The sequence below is a fragment of the Mobula hypostoma genome, chromosome 11 (assembly GCF_963921235.1).
Source record: "Mobula hypostoma chromosome 11, sMobHyp1.1, whole genome shotgun sequence".
Lineage (NCBI taxonomy): Eukaryota > Metazoa > Chordata > Chondrichthyes > Myliobatiformes > Myliobatidae > Mobula > Mobula hypostoma.
The window spans coordinates 82320615-82348147 of record NC_086107.1 but is presented as its reverse complement, the minus strand read 5'-3'; the positions used below and the strand labels follow the sequence as shown (position 1 = coordinate 82348147).

General features: G+C 44.7%; 1 protein-coding gene across 1 annotated transcript in view; it reads right to left on the bottom strand.

Moving 5' to 3' along the window:
- LOC134353876 (transient receptor potential cation channel subfamily M member 4-like) overlaps positions 1-27533 on the bottom strand; it is a 137404-nt gene that overhangs the window by 5497 nt on the left and 104374 nt on the right. Inside the window, exons 18-24 of the mRNA XM_063062376.1 lie at positions 18029-18147; positions 17316-17448; positions 15258-15432; positions 12474-12642; positions 7635-7816; positions 2923-3055; positions 996-1068 (exon numbers count right to left, since the gene is read on the bottom strand). Of these exons, the coding sequence (XP_062918446.1) occupies positions 996-1068; positions 2923-3055; positions 7635-7816; positions 12474-12642; positions 15258-15432; positions 17316-17448; positions 18029-18147 (984 nt within the window). The remainder of the gene's footprint in view (positions 1-995; positions 1069-2922; positions 3056-7634; positions 7817-12473; positions 12643-15257; positions 15433-17315; positions 17449-18028; positions 18148-27533) is intronic.

The window sequence follows — 27533 nt, the reverse complement described above, 5'->3', positions numbered from 1 at the left end:
AAACTAAATAAATGAGTAAACAAGACCCTCACAGAAGTGAGCCCCGTCACCACTGTAGTCCCCTCGAAATCAGTAAGGTCAAGCAGCATCAATGTAGGGCATGAGCAAGCAGGTTTGAGGGGACTGCAGTGTAATATTGAGAGAGTAAAAGCCACTGATTTCAGCTGGGAGGAATTGAACTAAGGCTCCATTTCATCTCCTCAGGAGACAAAGAAACGCTGGGGCCTCACGGACAATGACTAAAGGTGAAAACCAATGCATGAGGATTGGTGTTCCTTGCAGGTTTATGAGAACATAGTATTGTGTTTGCTTTTCTTTCAAAGGGGAAGATGTTTTATTATGTGTACATAATAAAAAACTTCAGTTCCCAGTGAACAATGCGAGGGGTTCAGCCGGAACCGGAAGCTACAAAGGTGACGGAGTTGAGCAGCAGTTTAGTAATAAAATATTCTGATGTAAACCCACGCCAAGATTGTCTTTATTAAGAATAAATATAACAATATTTATGTCTTGTGTGATGTACCTATGTATATACTGTATATAACACACACACAGATACATGTATAATTATAAACAATGTACAGACACACCACAAATATGCATAACATACACACACACATACACAAACACATGCATGTATACAAAACATAGACACACACACATAATCATATGCAGATGGCCACACAAATGCCCTCTAAAATTCTCACACCCATGACACTAACACGTGTGTGCATACCACTCCTGTGTGCACAGACATGTGCATACAGAGATAAACTTGAAAAATGGGGAGTGAATTTCCATTTTCCTTGGGAAGTAACTGTTGGTGATGATGCTGTACACAGGAACATTCGCAGATTTCCCGTCGGGTCAGTTCACAGTTCAGCAAGTGGAGGAGCTCAGCACCCTCAGGCGGCTTTGCTAGAGGTGGAATGCTGGGTGCCTCGGTGTGACTGCTGACTGTGTTGTTTGATCACAGTTTTTGACACCAACCTTACCTGTTTTTCAACAACTCTCAGGCGCCTGTCATGCTCTCTGATGTTGGCTATACAATTCAGAACGCTGTCCACCCTGGAAGTCAAGAGGAGACACCACATTACCTGGGGACTCCATGGTCTCCCCATAGACCTGCTTCACTGAGATGTATAGATGTCTCTCCAACATTCCACCCCTTTCTGCCTGCTCTGGCAATTCCAGCTTTCATGTTCCATATTGCCTATCCTGTTGAATGGGATAGTGATTAGTTTTTCCTGGGCTAACAGCCAGAATTCTGAATGGTTAGCATCCAGGGATGTGTTCAAAACACACCCAGGTAGGTGCAGTTGAGGGGAGCGCTCTGGGATTTTATTCCTCTGGCTCTTCAGATAAGTGTGAGCTGTTGCAACTTGGAAAGTCAAATCAAGATAGGACGTTCACAGCTGGACTTTGGGGAGTGTTGTAGAACAAAGGGACCAAGGAGTTTAAGCAATCTTCCTGGGCACCATGGTAGTATAGTAGTTAGCGTGATGCTATTACAGTTCGGGGCATTGGATTTCAGAGTTCAATTCTGGTGTCTTCTGGAAGCAAGTTTGTAAGCTCCTTCCTGTGGGTACATGGGTTTCCTCTGAGTGTTCTGGTTTCCTCCCACAGTCCAAAGACATTGTAAATTGCCATGTGATTAAGCTAGGGTTAAATTGGTGGGCTGTTGGGTGGTACACCTTGAAGAGACAGAAGGCCTTGTTCAGCACTGTATCTCTAAATAAATTAAAATATAATATAGTTCCCTGAAAGTGGAGTTACAAGTAGACAGGGTGTTGAGGAAAATCTTTTGTACACTGGTCAGAATATTAAAGTTTGGTGCTTCTGATGTGTTTGTACAAGATGTTGGTGAGGCCATACGTGGAGAATTTGGTTTAGTTTTGGTCACCTTGCTATTGGAAAGATGTCATTAAGCTGGAAAGAGTGCCAAGAAAATTTACAAGGATGTTACCAGGATTCATGGGAGAGATTGGACAGGCTAGGACCTTTTCCTTGGAGTAAAAGGGACAGAGCGATGATCTTATAGAGACATATAAAATCATGAGGATCATAGATAGCATGAACGGACTCTGTCTTTTTCCCAGGACTGTGAAATCAGGTACTAAAGTGTTTAAGATGAGAGGGGAGAAATTTATAAGGAACGACTTAAGGGGCAACTTTATTTTTTACATAGAAGGTACTCTGTGTGTGGAATTAACTGCCAGAGGAAGTGGTTGAGACAGGTACAATAAGAACTTTTGAAATACACTTGGACAAGGTACATGAATAGGACAGGTTATGGACAAAATGTGGGCATATTGGACTAGCATATGTGGGCATACTGGGTTGGCATATGTGGGCATATTGGGTTGGCATGAATCAGTAAGCCAAAGGGTCTGTCTCTGTGGTCTATCACTCTATCATCCTTCTACAGAAAACATGTCTTTCTATTTATCTATCTCAGCCCTTTAAGGTTCTCCTCAGCCTCCTCAGTTCCAAAGAAAATGACCACAAGCTGTCCAATCTTTCCTCTAAACTAGTTTTTTAGTCCTGGGACTCCTTGTAAATCTCTTCAGTACCCTCACTGGTCCAGTCATATCTCTTCTATAACAGAATGACCAGACTGTACCTAGTGCTCAGTATGTGATCTAACTGCTGTTGTAGACAATTACTGTTTGGTGCAGTTGTCATGTTCTGCTAGTTGGTATGAAAGTTATTGGTCTTAAATCTGAGATTAATGTCTTTTTGCTAACTGAAGTGATATTGGGAAAGGCTGCTCTATGAAGCAAGAGCACAGATTATTCACAATGCCACGGGAGAGTGGAACGTGATAAAAGGATTGAAGAGCTTCCTCCTGCGGCTGTTCCTGTGTTCAAGGCTGCCTGATTATGTTCCCTGAAATGAGAACAGGGACGAGTGTGTCCTTACTTCTGCACCGTTTTCTTCAGCAGCTCCATGTTGCTCTCTCTCTTGGCCCTGTTGCGGCACACGAGATAATTCTCTTTCTGCACTGCCTCCCACGTCATCAGCTTGCTGGTCACCGACTCCGGGAAGTTCATCACTGCAATGCAAAGGAGACTGTCAGTCCTCTTGATGCAAGCGCTGGAACAGCAGCAGATGAGGACGAAACGTCCAATCAAGTGGTTAGGCCTGGAGTTCCGTGCTTCTCCTGGAGTCACTGAGAATTTAAGGTTAAGTTCCTGGTCACTTCTGTGAACAACAGACAGGGAAATGTCAGCCATTGTGAGGTAAACAAGAGGGTTTTTTCTCGGTTTCTTTCTATCCTTTTGTCGATTAATAGAGTTCTACGTAAACAGGCCATTCACCCATTGAATTCATGTCAACAGGCAATGGGTAGGCTTGCTAGAGCTGCTCAGGAGGCTTTGAACTAATTTGTCAGGAGGATGGGAGCCGAGTGATAGTGCTGAGGAAGGGGTAGTTGGCTTGCAAACATAGGCAGTGTGTAGTGAGACTGTTAGCAAGTAGAGGCTGATGATAGAGCAAATTGCAATCAATGAGTTGCAATTTAAAAGGCAAACAAAATTGAAAATGGTGAATATAGGACTGAAGGTGATATATTTGAATGCAGGCAGTATATGGAATAAGGTAGGTGAGCTTGTACCACTGTTACAGATTTTAGGCATCACTGAATCATGGCTGAAAAAAGATTATAGCTGGGAGCTTAATGTCCAAGGATACATGTTGTATTGAAAGGACAGGCAGGAAGGCAAGTGGGTTGACTCTGTTGATAAAAAATGAAATTGAATTATTAGAAAGAAGGGATATAGAGTCGGAAGGTGTAGAATTGTTATGGGTAGAGCTAAGAAAGCGCAAGGGTAAAACGACCCTGATGGGAGGTTTATACAGACCCTCAAACAATAGTAAAGATATGGTCTATAAATTACAATGGGAGATAGAAAATGCGTGTCAAAAGGGCAAAGTTATGATAGTCTTGGGGGATTTCAATATGCAGGTAGATTGGAAAAATCATGATGGTGCTGACTTCAAAGATGGGGCACTTCTAGAATGCCTATGAGATGGCTTTTTAGAGGAGCTTGTAGTTGAGCCCATTGGGGGATCAGCTATTCTGATGTTGTGCAATGAACCAGAATTGATCAGACAGCTCAAGGTAAAGGAACCCTTAGGGGTAAGTATTCACAATATGTTACAATTCATCCAGCGATTTAAGGAGAGGCTGAAGTCAGATGTATTAGTATTACAGTGGAATAAAGGGAATTACAGAGGCAAGAGAGAGGAGCTGGCCAAAATTGATTGGAAGGGAACACTGGCAGGGATGACAGCAGAGCAACAATGGCTGGAATTTCTGGAAGCAATTCAGAAGGCACAGGATATATACATCCCAAAGAGGAAGAAGCATTCTAAAGCCAGGATGATACAACCATGGCTAACAAGGGAAGTCAAAGCCAACATAAAAGCCAAAGAGAGACCGTATAATAAAGCAAAAATTAGTGGAAGTTAGAGGACTGGGAAGCTTTTAAAAATCAACAGAAGGCAACTAAGAAAGTCATAAAGAAGGAAAAGATTAATATGAAAGTAAGCTAGCCAATATTATTAAACAGGATACCAAAAGTTTCTTCAAATATATAAAGTATAAAAAAGAGGCAACAGTAGATAACGGACCGCTGGAAAATGATGCTGGGGAGGTGGTAATGGGGGACAAGGAAATGGCAAATGAACTAAATAAGTATTTTGCATCAAGTTTCAATGTGGAAGACACTAGCAGTATGTCTGAAGTTTGAGGAGGTTAAGGGTCAGTTGTGTATGAAGTTATCACTACGAGGGAGAAGTTTCTTGGGTAACTGAAAAGTCTGAAAGTAGATAAGTCACTTGGACCAGATGGTCCTCACCCCAGGATTCTGAAGAAGAAGACTGAAGAGATTGAAGAGGCATTGGTAATGATCTTTTAAGAACCAATAAATTCCAGAGGACTGGAAAATTGCAAATGTCACTCCATTCCCAAGAAGGAAGAGAGGCAGAAGAAAGGAAATTATAGGCCAGTTAGTCTGACCTCAGTGGTTGTGAGGATGTTGGAGTCGATTGTTAAGGATGTGGTTTTAGAGTACTTGTAAGCACATGATAAAAAAAGCCGTAGTCAGCATGGTTTCTTTAAGAGAAAATCTTTCCTCACAAATATATTGGAATTAATTGAAGAAATAATGAGCAGGATAGATAACGGAGAATTGGTGGATGTTTTGGATTTTCAGAAGGCCTTTGACAAGATGCCTCACATGACACTGCTTTACAAGTTAAGAGCCCATTGTATTACATGAAAGGTACTAGCATGGATATAGCATTGGCTGATTGGCAGGAGGCAAAGAGAAGGGAATAATGAGAGCCTTTTCTGGTTGGCTGTCAATGACTAGTGGTGTTCCTCAGGAGTCTGTATTGGGATTGCTTATATGTCAATGATCTGGATGATGGAATTGGTGACTTTGTGGCCAAGTTGTGGACGATGCAAGCATAGGTTGAGGAGCAGGTGGTGCTCAGGAAGCACAAAGGCTACAGAAGGACTTAGACAGATTAGGACAATGGACAAAGAATTGACAGATGTCATAGAGTGTTAGGAAGTGTATGGTCATGCACTTTGGTTGACGAATATAAGTGTAGACTATTTTCTTTACAAAAATCTGGGGTGCAAAGGTGACTTGGGAGTCCTCATACAGGATTCCCTAAAGGTTAATTTGCAGGTTGCGAAGAAGGCAAATGGGATGTTAGTGTTCATTTTGAGAGGACTAGGATATAAAAGCAATGATGTTATGTTGAGGTTTTATAAAGCACTGGTGAGACCCAACTTAGAGGATTGTGAGCAGTTCCACAAATTCACACTCTCCGGCTAAAGAAATTCCTCCTTATCTGTTCTAGAAGGATGCCTCTCTATTCTCAGGCTGTATCCACTGTATTTAGACTCTCCCAGCATAAGAAACATCCTCTCCACATCCACTCTATTTCACCATTTGATAGGTTTCAATGAGGTCACCCCTCATTCTTCTGAACTCTAGTGAACACGGGCCCAGAGCCATCAGATACCCTCATATGACAAGCCGTTCAATCCTGGAATTATTTTTGTGAATCTCCTTTGAACCCTCTCCAGTTTCAGCACATCCCTTCTAAGGCAAGGGGCCCAAAGCTGCCCTACTCAATATGTTTCAAAAGAGATTCCACCCCCCTCCACACTTATTTTTCTAAACTCCATCAACAACGGGGCAAGAGCCATCAAATGTTCAAATATTCACCCTCTCATTTCCAGGATCATTCTTGTGAACCTCCTCTGGGCCCTCTCCAATGCCAGCACATCCTTTCCTAGATAAGGGCCCCAAATATGCTCACAGGCTAATTGATGTTGAATTTGTTGTCCATGGAGAACAACCTAACTCAGGGGTCCCCAACCTTGTCTGCACCACAGACCGATTTAATATTGACAATATTCTTGCAGACTGGCCGACCGGGGTGGGGGGGTGGGGGTGTGGTGGTTGTTCAAGTAGGGTTAAACTCACCTTAGCATGTCTTTTACAGTTCGGGTTGCCAACTTTCTCACTGCCAAATAAGGGACAAAAGTAGCAGTCAAATCCCGGGACACTTGTGTTTACCCCAGGAAAAACTACCATGACCATGAAGCCTTGTGTGGGCACCTGTGTGCACATATGTTCCGTGTGCATGTGATGTGTGCATGCGTGTACGTGCCACTTTTTCCCCACAAATCGGTTTTGCCTTCATCACCCCAACTATACTGTACATACATTATTTATCATATCATTCCTGCTTTTACTATATGTTAGTGTTATTTATTTTCGGTTTTATGTGTTATTTGGTAGGTTATTTTTTGGGTCTGGGAACGCTCAAAAGTTTTTCCCATATAAATTAATGGTAATTGCTTCTTCGCTTTACGCCATTTCAGCACGAAAGGTTTCATAGGAACGCTCTACCTTAGCGGGGGAAATACGGGACAAACCAATTTAACCCAATATACGGGATGTCCCGGCAAATACGGGACAGTTGGCAACCCTATGTTCAAGTTCAACAGTGTGTGACAGGGAATGAGGAAAGGTGCAGCTGACTCATATTGTTTCCTCATGGCCCGGTAGCACATGCTTTGCGGCCCGGTACCGGTCCGCGGCCCAGTGGTTAGGGACCGCTGATCTAACTGGCTGCATCACTGTTTGGTTTGGGGATGGGGTGGGGCCACTGCACAGGATCAAAATAAGCTGAAGAAAGTTGTAAACTCAGCCAGCTCGATCATGGGCACCAGCCTCCCCAGCATCCTGGACTTCTTCAAGGAGCGATGCCTCAAAAAGGTGGCATCCATCATTAAGGATGCTCATCACCCAGGGCATGCCCTCTTCTCATTACTACCATCAGGGAGGAGGTACAGAAGCCGGAAGGCACACACTCAACGAATCAGGAATAGCTTCTTCCCCTCTGCCGTCAGATTCCTGAGTGGACATTGAATCCATGAACACTATCTCACTACTTTTTTTTGCACTGCTTATTTAATTTATCTTTTTAAATATATATACTTAATTTACAGTTTTTATTATTATATATTGTAATGTACTGTTGCAGCTAACAAATTTCACGACATATGCCAGTGATATCAAATCTGATTCTGAATAGTGCCTCACCAAAGACCTTGCTCTTCACTGATGGGACTCTTCTGATATTCCTCTTGATGAAAATGTTGAGGTGACTGAAGATAATGAAGGGCGGGGGCAATGCAGGCCGCTTGTGGTATTCCACAATCAGCTTGTAGCGTTGGAACTTCCAATAGATGTCACTGTTCTCCTGAACTTTACTGAAGGTGTAACTGGAAGGAGCAATGAAGAGGAGGGTGAGGCACAGACTGCACAAAACATCGGCCACTAATTTCATGCTCTACTTCCAGCTGCAATCTTTCAGTGATAACCAAAAAATAAATGAAAAATTCCATCTTCTGAATAAAATTTAGGCTAATTGATGCTGAATTTGTTGTCTTCAGTATTTGTAATTTCAACTAGAGAAGAGGAACACACACAAAATGCTGGAGGAACTCAGCAGCTCAGGCAGCATCTATGATTGGGAATGAACAGTCAATGTTTCAGGCTGAGACCCTTCATCAAGACTGGAAAGGAAGGGGGCAGAAGCCAGAATTGGAAGGAGGCAGGAAGGAAGGAGTACAAGCTAGCAGGTGATAGGTGAGAGCAGGTGAGGGGGAAGGTGGGTGGCTGTGGGAGTCGGGATGAATTAAGAAGCTGGAAGGTGACAGGTAGAAAAGGCTAAAGAAGAAGGAATCTGAAAGGAGAAGACTGTGCACCATGGAAGGAAGGGAAGAGGGAGGAGAGGAACCCGAGGGAAATGATGAAGAGCGGAGCCAGAAATTGAATAAAAAAAGAGAGAAGTTGGTGGGGAAGAAATTAGAGAATTCAATGTTCATTCCATCAAGTCAGACATAATCCGAGCTGTTGCTTCTCAAACCTGAGTGTGACAGCATTGTGACCATTGAGGAGGCCATGCTGGAAAGGAAATGGAAAAGATGTTCTTTTACACAGACTAAGATAATCTACCTGTAGTGATTTACAGAGAAATAAACTGGTATGTGATCTGCAAGGAGACAGGGAAACAGAAACATAGAACATAGAAAAGAACATAGAAAATCTATAGCATATTACAGGCCCTTCAGCCCACAATGCTGTGCCGACCATGTAACTTACTCTAGAAGATGCCTAGAATTACCCTACCACATAGCACTACATTTTACTAAGCTCCATGTACCTATCTAAGAGTCTCTTAAAAGACCTATTGTATCCAACTCTACCACCTTTGCTGGCAGCCCATTCCACACGCTCACCACACTCTGCGTAAAAAAACTTACCCCTGACATCTCATAGAACACAGGACATAGAATAGTACAGCACAGTACAGGCCCTTCAGCCCACAATGCTGTGCCGATCCTCAAACCCTGCCTCCCATATAACCCCCCCCTTAAATTCCTCCATATACCTGTCTAGTAGTCTCTTAAATTTCCCTAGTGTATCTGCCTCCACCACTGACTCAGGCAGTGCATTCCACGCACCAACCACTCTCTGAGTAAAAAACCTTCCTCTAGTATCCCCCTTGAACTTCCCACCCCTTACCTAAAAGCCATGTCCTCTTGTGTTGAGCAGTGGTGCCCTGGGGAAGAGGCGCTGGCTATCCACTCCATTTATTCCTCTTAATATCTTGTACACCTCTATCATGTCTCCTCTCATCCTCCTTCTCTCCAATGAGTAAAGCCCTAGCTCCCTTAATCTCTGATCATAATGCATACTCTCTAAACCAGGCAGCATCCTGGTAAATCTCCTCTGTACCCTTTCCAATGCTTCCACATCCTTCCTATAGTGAGATGACCAGAACTGGACACAGTACTCCAAGTGTGGCCGAACCAGAGTTTTATAGAGCTGCATCATTATCTCGCAACTCTTAAACTCTATCCCTCGACTTATGAAAGCTAACATCCCATAAGCTTTCTTAACTACCCTGTCTACCTGTGAGGCAACTTTCAGGGATCTGTGGACATGTAACCCCAGATTCCTCTGCTCCTCCACACTACCAAGTATCCTGCCATTTACTTTGTACCTCCTCTGTATCTACTTCCAAGCACCTTAAAACTATGCCCTCTCATGTTAGCCATTTCAGCACAGGGAAAAAGCCTCTGACTATTCACACAATCAATGCCTCTCATCATCTTATACACCTCTATCAGGTCACCCCTCATCCTCTGTCACTCCAAGGAGAAAAGGCCAAGTTCACTCAACCTAGTCTCATAAGGCAGACTCACTGTCATGGTCAGGATCGGGTTCCCTTTAAATTTACTTTGTTTGTGTTACAATCCAGACCGTTGACTTCTTATTTCCCTTTAATTCCCTGTTTTCCCATGTCCCTCGGGCTTGTTGATTAAAGACAATTTAGTCTCGACTGAACTGGCAGTTTATAATTCTCGGGCTTTCAGCCGTTCTGCGCGAGAGCGTTAATGAAGTCACCAAAGCCAGTGAGAGCCAAAGTCATCTTGCTGGAGCCAGCTAAGTTTCTTACCGGAGCAAGCCAAGTCTCCTCCCAAAGCAAGTGCCAGCAAGCCACCTTCCCTTGCCAGAGCGGATTTGTCAAAGTTAACCCGCTGGGGTGAGTCAAGAGCTCACCGCTGCTTGGAGCAAACTTGTGTCCAGATAAAGAACTGTCTATCATTGTGTTGGGAACTGTCTCGTCATGTTCAGCATTCTGTGTATGAGTCCCAGCCCTACGTCCTGTTCCCAAGGAGGGGTCCTGGCTCTGTGTTCTGTGTATGAGTCCCAGCCCTACGTCCTGTTCCCAAGGAGGGGTCCCGGCTCTGTGTTCTGTGTATGAGTCCCAGCCCTACGTCCTGTTCCCAAGGAGGGGTCCCGGCTCTGTGTTCTGTATATGAGTCCCAGCCCTACGTCCTGTTCCCAAGGAGGGGTCCTGGCTCTGTGTTCTGTGTATGAGTCCCAGCCCTACGTCCTGTTCCCAAGTAGGGGTCCCGGCTCTGTGTTCTGTGTATGAGTCCCAGCCCTACGTCCTGTTCCCAAGGAGGGGTCCTGGCTCTGTGTTCTGTGTATGAGTCCCAGCCCTATGTCCTGTTCCCAAGGAGGGGTCCCGGCTCTGTGTTCTGTGTATGAGTCCCAGCCCTACGTCCTGTTCCCAAGGAGGGGTCCCGGCTCTGTGCTCTGTGTAAGAGTCCTGGCTCCATCCTGTGTCCAAGGAGGAGCCCTGGCTCAGTGTTTCTTGTCCTCAACTCCACAGGGTAGGCCTGGCCGTCTGCCACTACCCTGAGTTAGGATCTGTCTCTTCGTGTCCAAGTCCAAGTCCAGGTTTCGTGGATCAAGTCCAAGCTCTGAGATTCAAGTATCCAGTCGAAACTCCGAGGTTCAAGTATCAAGTCCATGTCTGGGTCCCGGGTTCCAAGTTCCAGTTCCAAGTCCAAGTCCAAGTCCAAGTCAAAGCTTTGTGTTCTCATCCTGTGCAAGAGTTCCTTGTCCAGTCCTGTTGCCTTTCCGCATCTTGTCCTCGCCTTGATCCAGAGTCCGAGCCCGAGTCAAGACCCAGGTTCCGGGTCCCTGTCCAGTCTCTGGCTCGGAGTCCTTGTCCAGGTTCCAAGTTCCTAGTTCCTCGTCCAGGTCCCGCTTTCCTAGTCTAGTCATAGCCCAGGCCCTGTATCCTAGCCTCGTCCAGGGCCTGTGTCTTGTCCAGCATCATTTCTTCCCCACTTCCCTGCTTTCTTAACACACTTAGTCCTGTTCCTAGTCCATTACACTTATTCCCACTTCCACTTTGCTCTCTCCTTGATTTCTCTCTGTTCTGTCCCTGCGTCATGGCTTTCCTTGTAATTATAAATAAACTCTATTTAGTTAACCCAACAAGACATGTTTCTGTCCTGAACTGAACACAGTACTGCAAGTGGGGTCTAACCAAGGTCTTATATTGCTGTAACATTACCTTACGGCTCTTGAACTCAAATCCATGGTTGATGAAGGCCAGTACACCATATGCACTCTTAACAACACTGTCAACCTGCGCGGCAGCTTTGAGTGTCCTATGGACATGAACCCCAAGATCTTGCTGATCCTCCACACTGCCAAGACTCTTACCATTAATATTGTATTCTGTCTTCAAATTTGACCTACCAAAATCACATTTATCTGGCACCATCTGCCGCTTCTCAGTCCAGTTCTGCATCCTAGCGATGTCCTCTGATAACCCTCCAAACTATCCACAACACCCCCAACTTTCTTATCATCAGCAAACTTACTAGCCCGCCCTCTACTTCCTCATCCAGGTCATTTATAAAAATCACAAAGAGGAGGGCTCCCAGAACAGAACAGATCGCTGTGGAACACCACTATTCACTGTCCTCCATGCAGAATATGAACTAACCACAACCACCCTTTGTCTTCTGTGGTCAAGCTACTTCTGGATCCACAAAGCAAGGTGTTCTTGGATCCCATGCCTCCTTACTTTCTGAATGAGGCTGGCATGGGGAACCCTATCAGATGCCTTAATGAAATCCATGCACACTACATCCACTGCTCTACCTCATCAATATGTTTTGTTACATCCTCAAAGAATTCAATCAGGCTCGTAAGGGACAACCTGTCCTTGACAAAGCCATGCTGACTATCCCTAATCAGATTAGGTCTCTCCAAATGCTCATAGATACTGCCTCTCAGGATCTTCTCCCACAACTTGCCCACCATCTAGCTTATAATTTCCTGGCTTATCTCTACTCCCTTTCTTGAACAAGGAAACAACATTTGCAACCTTCCAATCCTCTGGTACTTCTCCCATCCCTATTGATGATACAAAGATTATTACCAGGGGCTCAGTAAGCTCCTCCCTCATGATGGAGTTACTCTATAAAGAGCAGGCACTGATACGATGGGTCAAATAGCCTCCCCTGTGAGTCTAATTGATGAGTGCTTAGCTGACCCTGTTACCTGAACATGGCGATTAGCAGGTTGACCAGCAGAATGTTGGCCACCAGCAGGAAGATGGTCAGTAGCAGAATGACCAGCCAGTTGGCGTATGTGTTGGTGCAGGGGGGCAGATCCTCCATGAAGATGGCAACCGGGTCGTCCGTGCAGTTGGAGTTTGAGATCTGAGCAGCTAACAGAAACAGACAAGGACAGAGCATTTAGATAGCACCTTTTACATCACTCCAAATCGTTTTTGCAGCCAATGAAAGCTGTTTGAATCACAGCCATAACTATAATGTGGGCAGCACAGCAAGATCCAACAGCCAGCAACCTGACAACAATCCGATGATCTGATCCCATGTTAATTGGAGGATAGATGTTGGCTAAGACACCAGGAAATCTCCCCAGAAAAGGTGAATAGGATCTTCTGCCCCTTGCAGAGAAAACAGATGGGCTCTGGTTTAATTTGTTTCTGGTTCCATCAGCACAGATCGCAGAACCCTTTGATTGATGGTGTGAGTATCGAATCCTCTGAGACACAGAATGATTAGGATTGGGTATATAGGATCAGAGAGAGTCCATTCAGCCCTGAGACTGTTCTGTCCGTCAATTAGATCTTGGCTGGTCAATATCTTTAAAGATTTAAAGATTAGCTTTATTTGTTGTTGGACTCAGCTGGTGGCGTAGTGGCATCAGTGTCGGACTTCGGGACGAAAGGTCCCGAGTTCGAATCCAGCCGGCTCCCCTGCACGCTTTCCATCCGTGCTGGGTTATGAGCTGGTGATCTCTGTGGAAACTCACCCGGCAGAAGGCAATGGCAAACCACTGCTGTAACTTGCCTCGTACGCGGTTCCCCACTACATCAGAGAGGCATGGAAATCATCCGCTAACCTGAGAAACTCCGGATGCGACATACCTTTCCTTTTCCTTTATTTGTTGTATGTACAGTACATTGAAACCCGTGCTGTTTCGCGTTAGCGACCTATACAGTCCAAAGGTTTGCTGTGGACAGCCAGTAAATGTAACCATGTTTTCAGCATCAACATCGCATGCCTACAACTTACTAACTCTAAACTGTACATCTGTGGAATGTGGGAGGAAACCGAGCACCCGGAGGAAACCCACACTGTCACAGGGAAAACCTATAAACTCCTTACAGACAATGGTGGAAATCAAGTCAAGTCAAGTTTATTGCCATTTAACTATATACATGTATATAATGTATATAGAAATGAGACAACGTTTCTCTGAACCAGGGTGTAAGGCACAGTAACACACACAACACACTATAACTTACGAAGTTAAGGATAAAATCTACAGATGATTCACACATAAAAAACAAACCAAAGTGCATTAATATTAAATATTGTAAAGTACAGAACAGACTAACCAGTGACACTTTGAATGCGATGTGGCAGGGAGCTCAGAAGCCTAATGGCCTTGGGGAAGAAACTGTTCCCCAGCCTGACTGATCTTGTTTTTATGCCCTGATCAGTGACCGCTGGTGCTGTAAAGCCTTGCGCTACTTTGCCACACTCATGGCTTCAACTTCCCATTGTCTCACATTCTTCAGACCCTTTACTTAACCAACTAGTATGTTCGAATTCTTCATTTGACCACCAGTTTCCTTGGTTAAGAACGTTTTAGAATTTCTCACTGTCTTCCATGCCATAAAGATCTTTCTGGCATCACCCCATCCATCAGCACAAATTTCAGGGCAACATCCCTCACATCTCCACCCCCCACCCCCACCAGTCCTGCAACCTAACCCCCATTACCAGTGTCTTCCATCTGCCCTGCCAAGTTCTTCAGTCATCTGAAATCCTTCCCAAATGGGAGACTTATCCATGAAACCCATCCTCACACCCCACTCCAATGCCATTAGGGTCATTCTACACTACACTCAATTCCGGCCTACACAGAGTAAGATAAAGATTTATAAGTATTGGTCAGACTGTGAGCAGTGTAGGGACCCTTATCTAAGAAAGAAATGTGTTGGCACTGGACAGGTTCCAGAATAATCTCAGGAATGAAAGATTTAATATGTGAGGATCCTTTGATGGATCTGGGCATTTACGATTCTGGATTTTAGAAGAATGAGGAGGGATCCCATTGAAACTTGCCAAATATTGAAAGGCCTAGATAGAGTAGATGTGGAGAGGATGCTTCCTATAGTGAGAAGGTCTAGGACCAGAGGACACAGCCTCAGAAGAGAAGGACTTCCCTTTAGAACAGAGATGAGGAGGAATTTTTTTAGCCAGAGCCAACATGCAATTCATTGCCACAGATGGTTTTGGAGGCCGTCATTGGGTATACTTGAAGTGCAGATTGATGGATTCTTGATTAAAAAGGATATCACAGATTACAGGGAGAAGGAAGGATCACGGGTTGTGAGGGATAATAGATCAGCCATGATCAAATGGTGGAGCAGACCTGAAAGGAAGAATGGCCTAATTCTGCTCCAATGTCTTTTATTCTCATAAGTGGGTTGCCCAGTTAAGGCAGAGATGAGGAGGAAGTTCTTAGCTCAGAGAGTGACCTGTGGACATGGAGACATTGAATATATTCAGGGTCAACGCAGACTTTAGGGAGGAAGGGGTTATGGGGAACAGATAGAAAATGGCACTGAGGTCAATAATCCAATTGGCTAAGCTGCTATTGAATGGCAGGGGTAGGCTGGAGAGGCCAAGAGACCAATGAGGCAGATGCACAGACAGACAGACACACACACACACACACACACACACACACACACACGCACGTCCTTGCATGGGTAGATTCATTTAGCAGAAGAGCTGATCTCACCATCGAGCTCGTTGAGTGGGATCTGGCCGAAGATCTGGAGGTAGGGTCTGTAGAAGACCCTGCGGAAGATCCAACTGATCCTGGTCTCTGTGTGGTGTAGCAGTCCCTGAGTGGTCACTCCGTAGGCCATGAGCCAGACGCCCAGGAAGAACAGGAAGAAGAAGACATCCTTGATCTAGAGGGGATATGACAGATTGTTATGAGTACTGGGCATGTGTCCCAGATTTCCCAATCCCTCACTGTTCCAACAAATATTCTGATAGAACAACTCAGCACAAGGAACATGCATCTGCTGGAAATCACACCCGCCCCCCCCCCCCCCACAGATGGTGCTTAACCCTCTGAGTTTATCCAGATTCCAACATCTACTGAGCCCTGTGTCCTCTCATCTGTAACCCAAACCCATCCAATATACCACTTTAAAGCAGTTTTCTCTATCGCTGAAACCCTGCAATATTAGATACAGGTGTTGTCTCACATGTTTCTAGTGTCATAATTTTCTTACAATGAAAGAGACCCTTTGGCCCTTGATGTCCATTCTGGATTTCAGAGCAATCCTATCAGGCCCATTCCCTCTTTACTCTCCTGTAACTGTCCTCTCTCCCTTGTTTTCCCACCTTCCATTTGCACTAATGGGTTGTTTACAGTGGTCACTGAACCTTTTTATGGGATGTGGGAAGATGCTGGCGCACCCTGGGGAAGCCACATGGCAACAGTGGGAACGTGTGGACGCCATACCGTACCTGAGGTCAGGACTGAACCTGGATCGGGGGAACTGAGAGGCAGCAGCACTGACTACTGTGCTGCCAAGCTCTGCCCAGAACTACCTTTCCATCCTTGTTATAATCTCAAGTGTATTTAATATTTCAGTAATGTAATATTTGAGTAATATTGTAAATATACGGTTTGATTAAACGTTGTTTGCTTACACAATTTGTATGGGTTATATGTAAGAAGTATGTGAATGATATGCCACTATGTCATATGTGAGTGCTTCACTAAAAGTTAAACTAAGAGTAGACCTGTATCCCCCAGCCCCTGTGTTTTTCTTTCAATTAGTTTCAGAAACACAAAACATAACAGTAATACCTGTAACAAACTATTACTCTTGAGTACCCCCTGTGCAACACTAATATATCCCATCCTCTCCCTGTGTAATGTGGATACATCTCCTCCTACGTCATGGTAACACGGATACACATATTCTCCTCCCTTTGAGATGCAAAGGGACTGGGGAGTCCTTGTGCAGGATTCCCTAAAGGTTAATTTGCAGATTGAGTCTGTGGTGAGGAAGACAAATGAGATGTTAGCATTTATTTCAAGAGGTCTAGAATATAAAAGCAAGAATGTAATGCTGAGACTTTATAAAGCACTAGCAATGTCTCAGTTGGAGTATTCTGAGCAGTTTTGGGCCCCGTATCTTAGAAATGATGAGCTGACACTGGAGAGGATTCAAAGGAGGTTCGTGAAAATAATTTCCACGATTGAATGGCTTGTCATATGAAGAACATTTGATGGCTCTGGGCCTGTATTCTCTGGAATTCAGAAGAATGAGGGGTAACCTCATTGAATGGTGAAAGGCCTTGATAGAGTGGATGTGGAAAGGAATATTTCCTATTGTGGGAGAATCTAAGACCAGAGGACACAGCCTCAGAATAGAGGGGTGTCCTTTTAGAATGGAGATGAGGAGGAATTTCTTCAGCGAGAGAGTGGTGAATCTGTGGAATTTGTTGCCACAGGCAGCTGTGGAGGTCAAGTCTTTATGTATATTTAAGGTAGGGGTTGTTAGATTCTTGATAGGTCAGGGCATGAAGAGATACGGGGAGAAAGCAGGAGAATGGGGCTAAGAGTGAAAATGGATCAGCCATGATGAAATGGTGGAGCAGACTTGATGGGCCAAATGGCCTAATTCTGCTCCTATGTCTTATGATCTTATAACACTGATATTGTATGCACCTTTCTCTCCCCCCCCCCCCAGAAACACTGATATTCCTCCTCCCCCCACCTGCTCCATGATCCTCCTGCCCCCTCAGGTCTTCCCACAGCCTTCGCACTCACCATTTTCCCCACAATGATGATTTTCGGTCCCAGCTGTTTGTGAACGGCGAAGATATGGACCAGGCGGAAACAGAAGACCATGAAGTCCAGGCAGAGGACCACCCGACCTGTTTCGTACCACCCCCTGAACATCCTGTAACAGGAGAAGGCAAAATTCAGAGACTGCCCCTCACTGGCAATGCCAGAATGTTCAGTGGTCAAACATTGAGGACCCATGCTGATCCTATGGCTGCCTGACAGAGCCCGTTTCAGCCTGACAGCAGTAGGCAGAGAGAAAAGGGTGAGGAGGGAAGAGAGAGATGCACGGGAGGGAGAGATGATGGAGGGAGAAGGTTGTGGAGAAATGGGGGGAGAGGATTGGGGAGAGATGGAGGGAGAGAGGTTGGATTGCAAAGGGACAAAGAGAGTGGGCAAAGAGAGTGAGAGAATGAGAGTCAAGGGAGTGAGGGAGGGAGTAGCAAAGGTTGGAATGGAGTCTGAGTAAGAGGATAAGGGAAAGAGAGGATGGAGGGTGGAAAAGGAGAGTGGCGTTTGGAGAGAGGGTGAGGACGAGTGGGAGAACAGGTAGATAGGTGGGTGGGATGCAGATGGGGAAGGAGGGTCGAGATAGAAAGGACATGTAGAGGGAGAGGGAAGAACGAGAGAGGCGAGGAGTGGAGGGATGGAGCGTGGAGGGACATTGGGGGTCAACAACCAACAACATGACGACTAACCTTGCAGAGACCCCAACCATGAAGAGGCCAATGGCTAGCACATCACAAATGTTCCACATGTCCTGGAAGTACAGCTTCACCTTCCTCTGCACGGAGATGTCCATGCTGACAAAGAATGTCTAGGCAGAGAGTACAGGCTTCAGTGCCAGAATATTACCCCAAAACACTGCAGACAGTCAGCCCCTGAACTGGGCAGAGGTTTAACAGCTGATTATACTAGCGAGTTTGGAGTCACATACAGGCAGACAGGGCAACTCACTCTCTCTGACTTTTCTGTTTACTATTTACTTATTGCTGTGCTAAAACAATCACCTGATTACACTTCAAATAAACCCTGACAAAGGGTCTCAGCCTGAAACATTGACTGTTTATTAATTTCCATATATAATACCTGACCTACTGAGTTCTTCCAGTATTTTAAGACCATAAGATCATGGGACATAGGAGCAGAATTAGGTCATTCGGCCCATTGAGTCTGCTCTGCCATTCCATCATGACTGATCTATTTCTCTCTCAACCCTATTCTCCTGCCTCTGCCCTGTAGCCTTTCAAGCCCTGACTAATCAAGAACCTATTAACCTCCGCCTTAAATACACCCAATAACTTGGCCTCCAGAGCCACCTGAGGAAATGAATTCCACAGATTCACCACCCTCTGGCTAAAGAAATTTCTCACCTCCGTTCTAAAGTGACATCCTTCTATCCCGAGGCTGTGCCTTCTGGTCCCAGACACCCCTACCATAGGAAACATCATCTCCACATCCATTCTACCTAAGCTTTTTGTGTGTGTTGCTCTGGATTTCCAGCATCTCCAGAAACTTGTTCTTAAAGTTTAAAAAAGTAGCCTTACTTGTCACATGTACATCAAAATATACAATGAGATATGTTGTTTGCTTAGATAACCAACGCCATCGGAATATCTGCTGGGGGCAGCCTGCAGGTATCACCACACTTCTGACATCACCATAACTTACCCACAACTTACTCACTAACCTTAAATGGACATCTTTGGAATGTGTGAGGAATCCTACTTCATCTCTTATGAAGTGGGACATTCTGAAACAGTGAAACTTCTGTCTTTAGTGACGGTGACACTTTCAAACATTCAATGCCAGTTCACCAGCCATGCTATAACTACAAGACTATGTGAATAGTACAAAATAGAGGAATAATGAGGTGGTATTCATGGGTTGATGGACCGTCCAGTAATCTAATGTCAGAGGAGAAGAAACCGTTTCTGAGTCGTTGAGTGTGGGTGTTCAGCAGTCCTGCTCCTCAACACCTAGCTGAATGTCTAGACGTGTGGCATAATGGAAGTTCTCTTTGAGTGCTGGATAGGGTACATTTGGGAGGATGCCTTCTCCAGCTGAGGGATCAATGTCTCAGACTAGAAGACAGAGATCAGGAGAAATTTCTTCACTCAGAGATTGGGGAAGCTGAAATTCTCTGCTCTGAAGAAATGTGATGATTTAGCCACTGACTTCGGAGGTCAGTAGAATTCTGGATGTACAGGGAATGAAAGAATATGGGAATAATGAGATTGAGTTTATTAAGAGTTGTTATGTCACTGATTATTTTTACACAGTTTTACAAGAATATTAAACAAATCTCTACAAATGTACAGTGGGGAGCATTCTGCTTGGAGGCTCCAACGTACGAGATCAAAAGAGGGCTGTAGACTCAGCTAGCTCCACTAGCGAGGACACCTTCAACTGGCAGTGCCTCAAGAGGGAGGCACCCATCACCAAAGACCCTCACCCTCTGTGACATACCCTCTCCTCAGTACTGCTTCAGAGAGGAGGTGCAGGAGCCTGAACCCACACTCAACCACTCAGAAACAGTTTCTTCCCCTCTGACATCAGATTTATGAATGGTCCATGAACCTGTGAACTCTAGCTCATGGTTCCTTTATTTTCCATTATTTATTTTGTCTCCTATCTATGGCAATTTTGTGTTTTTGCACTGTACTGCTGCTACAAAACAAATTTTGTGTCGTATAAGTTGATAATAAATCTGATTCTGTGTTTGATTTTGACTAGTCATGATCTAGACAAGTAGCTCAATGTCTCTACTCCTCTCCTGGTCCTCAGTCGTCTTTGTGACTGATCCATTACCGTGAATATTGTTTTCTTATTTTGTCCCACCACCTGTGAATCTTTCTCATGTCCATAATTGTATTAGCTTTGAATGCACCTATGTGGGATAGTCTGGAATTCACTGTAAATAGTTTCCAAAAGGAAGCTGGCAAGGAATAATTTGCAGCGCTCAGGGGAAAAGATGTGCTGGCGTTGGAGAGGGTCACGAGAATGATCCTGTAATGAAAGGGTTAACATATTGTGGCGAGCATTTGGTCCATAATGACAGATGAGGAAGCTCATTAAACTCAATAACAGTTTTATTGTTATAAACACAAAACAGACCAGGCACCATGACCCAGAGAAAAGAACATAGAAACATAGAAACATAGAAAATAGGTGTAGGAGTAGGCCATTCGGCCCTTCGAGCCTGCACCGCCATTTATTATGATCATGGCTGATCATCCAACTCAGAACCCCGCCCCAGCCTTCCCTCCATACCCTCTGACCCCCGTAGCCACAAGGGCCATATCTAACTCCCTCTTAAATATATAGAAACATAGAAACATAGAAAATAGGTGCAGGAGTAGGCCATTCGGCCCTTCGAGCCTGCACCGCCATTTCTTATGATCATGGCTGATCATCCAACTCAGAACCCAGCCTTCCCTCCATACCCCCTGACCCCTGTAGCCACAAGGGCCATATCTAACTTCCTTTTAAACATAGCTAATGAACTGGCCTCAACAGTTTGCTGTGGCAGAGAATTCCACAGATTCACCACTCTCTGTGTGAAGAAGTTTTTCCTAATCTCGGTCCTAAAAGGCTTCCCCTCTATCCTCAAACTGTGACCCCTCGTTCTGGACCTCCCCAACATCGGGAACAATCTTCCCGCATCTAGCCTGTCCAATCCCTTTAGGATTTTATACGTTTCAATCAGATCCCCCCCTCAATCTTCTAAATTTCAATGAGTACAAGCCCAGTTCATCCAGTGTTTCTTCATATGAAAGTCCTGCCATCCCAGGAATCAATCTGGTGAACCTTCTTTGCACTCCCTTTATGGCAAAGATGTCTTTCCTCAGATTAGGGAACCAAAACTGCACACAATACTCCAGGTGTGGTCTCACCAAGGCCTTGTACAACTGCAGTAGTACCTCCCTGCTCCTGTACTCAAATCCTCTCGCTATAAATGCCAGCATACCATTCACCTTTTTCACCGCCTGCTGTACATGCATGCCCACTTTCAATGACTGGTGTATAATGACACCCAGGTCTCGTTGCACCTCCCCTTTTCCTAATCGGTCACCATTCAGATAACAATCTGTTTTCCTATTTTTGCCACCAAAGTGGATAACTTCACATTTATCCACATTAAATTGCATCTGCCATGAATTTGCCCACTCACCCAACCTATCCAAGTCACCCTGCATCCTCTTAGCATCCTCCTCACAGCTAACACTGCCACCCAGCTTCGTGTCATCCGCAAACTTGGAGATGCTGCATTCAATTCCTTCATCCAAGTCATTAATATATATTGTAAACAACTGGGGTCCCAGCACTGAGCCTTGCGGTACCCCACTAGTCACCGCCTGCCATTCTGAAAAGGTCCCGTTTATTCGCACTCTTTGCTTCCTGTCTGCTAACCAATTCAACACCCACACCAATACCTTACCCCCAATACCGTGTGCTTTAAGTTTGCACACTAATCTCCTGTGTGGGACCTTGTCAAAAGCCTTTTGAAAATCCAAATATACCACATCCACTGGTTCTCCCCTATCCACTCTACTAGTTACATCCTCAAAAAGTTCTATGAGATTCGTCAGACATGATTTTCCTTTCACAAATCCATGCTGACTTTATCCGATGATTTCACCACTTTCCAAATGTGCTGTTATCACATCCTTGATAACTGACTCCACTCAGTCTTATACAGATGGGGGAGGTGCCCATCAGGGTGACCCACAAATACTCAACTGTATAACCCAAGCCAAAATGCAACAATAAGTGAACTGGAACTCCCCACCATAATCCTACAGAAGCATTTTAACACAAGAACAGACCATTCCCCCCACTCCCCCGAGCATCACAATATGAAGAGTGTTTAATGGCTCTGGGCCTGTGCTTGCTAGAGCTTATAAAAATGGGAGGAAGGGAGGAATCTTATCAAAACCCATCGAATGTTGAAAGGTCTAGATAGAGTGGACATGGAAAGGATGCTTCCAGAAGTTTAGAACCAGAAGACACAGCCCCAGAATACAAGGAATAGGAGGAATTTCTGTAGCCAGAGCGGTGAATCTGTGGAACTTGTTTCCACAGGCGGCTTAGGAGACCAAGGCATTGGGCGTATTTAAAGCAGAGATTGATAGGTTTTAGAGTAGTAAGGTGTCAAAGGTTAAGGGGAGAAGGCGGGGCAATGAGCCATGATAGAACAGCAGGGCAGACTTGATGGGCCGAATTGCCTAATTCTGCTCCTATGTCCGATGGCCTTATGGAAGAGTGGAGGAATAAGACTGGTGATTCTTTCATGGGGAGCTATCATGCGTCAGATTCAGATTCATTTACTTATCACAGATACATTGACACATACAGTGAAATGCAGGGCATGCAGGGGGCAAGCCACAAGCGTCGCCACAGATTCCGGTGCCAACATAGTGTGCCCACAATATTGGGCATCGGGTAGGTGTAGGATAGTTAAAAAAAAACGGTGGCAAGAACAAAAGCACAATACTGAACTCAACAAGGTGCTTTGGTACAAGAAGATCTTTGTGTTCTTGCACGTGAAATACAAAGTTGGTGTGCCGACATAAGCAATCAGAAAAACAAATAGGTTCTATTGTTGAATCAAATTTGTAGTGGCTAGATTCTATTGCCAAGGGCCTGGAGTATACAAATAGGGAAATCTTGCTACGTGTGGCATTCCAACTGGGCATTGTGTACAGTTTTGGTGATGGGCTGATAACCCTCTTTCTGTGCTGGAAGCACAAAATCACACTAAAATTGTAGCTCCTGGTTGTGGGCTGGTGAGGATTCTGACTGAAATGGATTTGACAAAAGCCAGTCCAGTTCCCACTGAGTATGGAGGCAGAATACAGACTGAATTCCTCACTCAGAGGGTCTGCAGGCCAGTTTGCTGGTGGAGAAGTTGTGAGTCCCCCCTCCACCCTTAAAATCACAATCAGAATGTTCCTAAAATATTGAGTATGTGTCCTTACACATCTGGAGAAGAAGGATGCTTAGGTGAGAATGCTGTTCTTGGACTACAGTTCAGCATTCAACACCATAACTCCATCCAGGCTCGACAAGAAGTTTAGAGACCTCGGCCTTGACCCTGCCTTGTGCAACTGGATCCTGGACTTTCTGTCAGATCACCAACAGGTGGTAAGAGTGGGCTCCCTCACCTTCACCCCTCTGACTCTCAATACAGGAGCCCCTCAGGGCTGTGTACTAAGTCCCCTCCTTTTCTCCCTGTATACCCATGACTGTGTCACCACCCACAGCTCCAATCTGCTAATTAAATTTGCCAACAACACTACATTGATTGGCCTTATCTCAAACAATAACAAGGTGGCCTACAGGAGAGAAGTCATCACCCTGACACAGTGGTGTCAAGAAAACGACTTCTCCCTCAATGTCGCAAAAACAAAGGAGCTGGTTGTGGATTACAGGAGGAATGGAGATGGGCTAACCCCTATTGACATCAATGGATCTGGGGTTGGGAGGGTAAACAGCTTCAAGTTCCTTGGCATCCACATCATCTAGGATCTCATGTGGTCTGTACACACCAGCTGTGCGGTGAAAAAGGCACAACAGCACCTATTTCACCTCAGACAGTTGAGGAAGTTTGGTCTGGGCCCCCAAATCCTAAGAACTTTCTACAGGGGCACAATTGAAAGCATCCTGACTGGGTGCATCACTGCCTGGTACAGGAACTGTACTTCCATCAGTCGCAGGATTCTGCAGAGAGTGGTGTGGACAGCCCAGCATATCTGTAGTTGTGAACTTCCCATGATTCCATGATTCAGGACATTTACAAAGACAGGTATGGAAAAATTGGGGATCACTGGGGACCCAAGTCACCCCAACCACGAACTGTTGTTACCAGTTGCTACCATCTGGGAAACGGTACCGCAGCATAAAAGCCAGGACCAACAGGCTCCGGGACAGTTTCTTCCACTAGGCCATCACTGATAAACTCACACTGATTTGAAAGTATTTCTATGTTACATTGACTGTTCTATTTATTATAAATTTTTATAAATAACTATGATTGCACATTGTACATTTAGATGGAGACATAACGTAAAGATTTTTACTCCTCATATACGTGACGATCGTAAGAAATAAAGTCAATTCAATTCTTTAGGCTCCTGTACCTCCTCCCTGATGATAGTAATGAGAAGAAGGCATGTTCTGGGTGATGAGGGTCCTTAATGATAGATGCCACCTTCTTGAGGCATCAAAATCAGAATTAGAATCGAGTTTATTGTCACTGTGGCAAAGGTATAGTGCAATACATAATAACTTACAATAAGAAATATAAAAATAAGTAAGTAGGGCAAAGAGAGAGCAAAATGTGAAGGTAATATTCATGGATTCATGGTCGATTCAGAAATCTGATTCTTTTCAGAGGGGAAGATCTGTTCCTAAAATGTTGAATGTACATTTGTATGTTTTCAGGCTCCTGTACCTCTTCTCTGCTGGTAGTAATGAGAAGAGGGGCATGTCCTGGATGGTGAAGGTCCTTGATTACAGATAATGCCTTCTTGAAGTATCACTGTTTGAAGATGTCCTCGTTGAGGCTGGTGCCCATGATTGAGATGCCCTTTGCAGCCTTCAGTAACAGAGGATTACCCCCCTCCCCACTTCCCAATGTTGACATCCCTTGTGGCTAAGGAGGGGGTGAATGTTTTACCTGAGTAGGTAACAGTCTGTCTTGTCAGAGAAAGATTCCATCCACCACCTAAGACTGTGGCACAGAGAGAGCTGGATTCTCAGAGGTGATCAAACCTTGTCCGTTGTCTCAGGTGAAGGTGCAAGATGCATGCTTTCAAAGAAGAGAAGGGAGATGTCCCTGACATCTTGGCTAATATCTACCCCTCAGCCAACATCGGTATCAATGTAGAAGTAGCAAGGCAATGTAGCGGTTAGTGTAACATTATTACAACGCTAATGATCTGGGTTCAGTTCCTGCATTGTCTGTAAGGAGCTTTACATTCTCCCCAGACAGTATGGGTTTCCTCTAGGTGTTCCAGTTACCAAACATGTACATGTCAGTGGGTCAGTTTCATGTCTCCTATAGCGAGGGAGTCTAGGATTAAAGAGCAGAGTCTCTGAATAGATACGTGTCCCTTTTGAACAGAGATGAGGAGGAATCTCTTTCGCCGGGGGTGGTGAACCTGTAGAATTCATTGCCACGGATTGCTGCAGAGTCTAAGTCATTGGGTATGTTTAAAGTGGAGGTTGGTAAGTTCTTGACTAGTCAGGGCATCAAGGGTTATTAGGAGAAGGCAAGAGAATGGGGTCAAGAGGGATAATAAATCAGTTATGAAGGACTGCCGGAGCAGACGCAATGGGCCAAATGGCCTAATTCTGCTCCTATGCCTTACAATCTTACTGGTGAGACTGGGTGGAGCAGGCTCATCAGGCTGAAAGCATCTGCTGCTACACTGTATAACTAAATAAAAGAAAAATCAAACCAGATGCTAAGTCATTATCACATTGGTGTTTTGGGATCTTGCTGTGCACTGTGGGTGGCATGTTTATAAGAGTGAATATCCTTCACAGGTATTTCATTAGCTAGAAGACTGTAAAATCATGAGCTATAGGAGCAGAGTTAGGCCATTTGGTCCATTGAGTCTGCTCCGCCATCTCATCATGGTTAATCCATTTTCCCTCTCAACCCCAATCTCCTGCCTTCTCCCTGTATCCCTTCATGCCCTGACTAATCAAGAATCTATCAGCCTCTGACTTAAATATAGCCAGTAACTTGGCCTCCACAGCCACCTGTGGCAATGAATTCCACAAATTCATCACGCTCTGGCTAAAGAAATTCCTCCACATCGCTGTTCTAAAATTCTGACGCTGTGTCCTCTGATGGTAGAATCTCCCACCACAGGAAACATCTTCTTCACATCCACCCTATCGAAGCCATTCAATATTCCATAGGTTTCAATGAGGTCATAGAGACATAGAGAAGTACAACACAGAAACAGGCCCTTTGGCCCATCTAGTCCATGTCAAACCATTTAAACTACCTACTCCCATCAGCCTGCACTGGTACCATAGCCCTCTATAACCCTACCATCCATGTAACTAGCCAAATTTCCTTTAAATGTTGAAATCGTTGGCGGGAGGAGAAGATGGCAGCACGCTTGCGTGTGTGCAGCCCTCCGGTGAAAAATGATATCATATCTGTTAAATAGGGGCCGTGGACAATTCTGATTTGATGGAGAATGGACGTGAAAGGACAGAGGAACATCTGGAGAAATTTCTGAAACGCTCGTACGCTGCTGTCGTTACTGCATGGTCGGGAATCTTTCGGCGGGTAGGCCTCAAAATCCCCGGCCCTGCCTGCTTTTGGCGATCGAGAAGGAGGTTGAATCGTTCGGACAGAGGTGGCGCTCAGTACTCGATGTCAGAGAGCTGATCAAAGCTTGAAGTTTTCGGATGACTCAGAGTCGGATTGTGGTCAGCATGGCAGGGAGAGTTTTTCTTCCTTCTCCCGTCTGCGTGAGATGTGGGACATTTGAGAAACTTTGAACTTTACTGTGCTCATGGACTTCTTCATCAAGTTATGGTATTGTTGCACTGTTATAACTATAAGTTATAATTATGTGGTTTTGTTAGTTTTTTCAGTCTTGGTGTCCTGTGTTTTGTGATATTACACCGGAGGAAATATTGTATCATTTCTTAATGCATGCATTACTAAATGACAATAAAAGATAATCATAATCTAAAAAAAAAATCGAGCTCACATGCACCCCTTGTGCTGGCAGCTTGTTCCACACTCTCACAAACTTCTGAATGAAGTTTCCCCTCATGTCCCCCTTAAACTTTTCACTTTTCACCCTTAACCTATGACCTTTGGTTGTAGTCCCACCAACCTCAGTTGAAAACGCCTGCTTGCATTTACCCTATCTTTACCCATAATTTTGTATACCACTATCAAATCTCCGCTCAATCTTCTACATTCTAAGGAATATAGTCCTGACCTATTCAATCTTTCCTTATGACTCATGTCCTCCAGACCCAGCGAAATCCTTGTAAATTTTCTCTGTACCCTTTCAACCTTGTTTACAACTTTCCTGTATGTAGGTGACCAGAACTGCACACAAAACTCCAAATTAGGCCTCACCAATGTCTATACAACTTCAACATAACATCCCAATGCCTGTATTCAATTCTTCAATTTATGAAGACCAATATGCCAAAAGT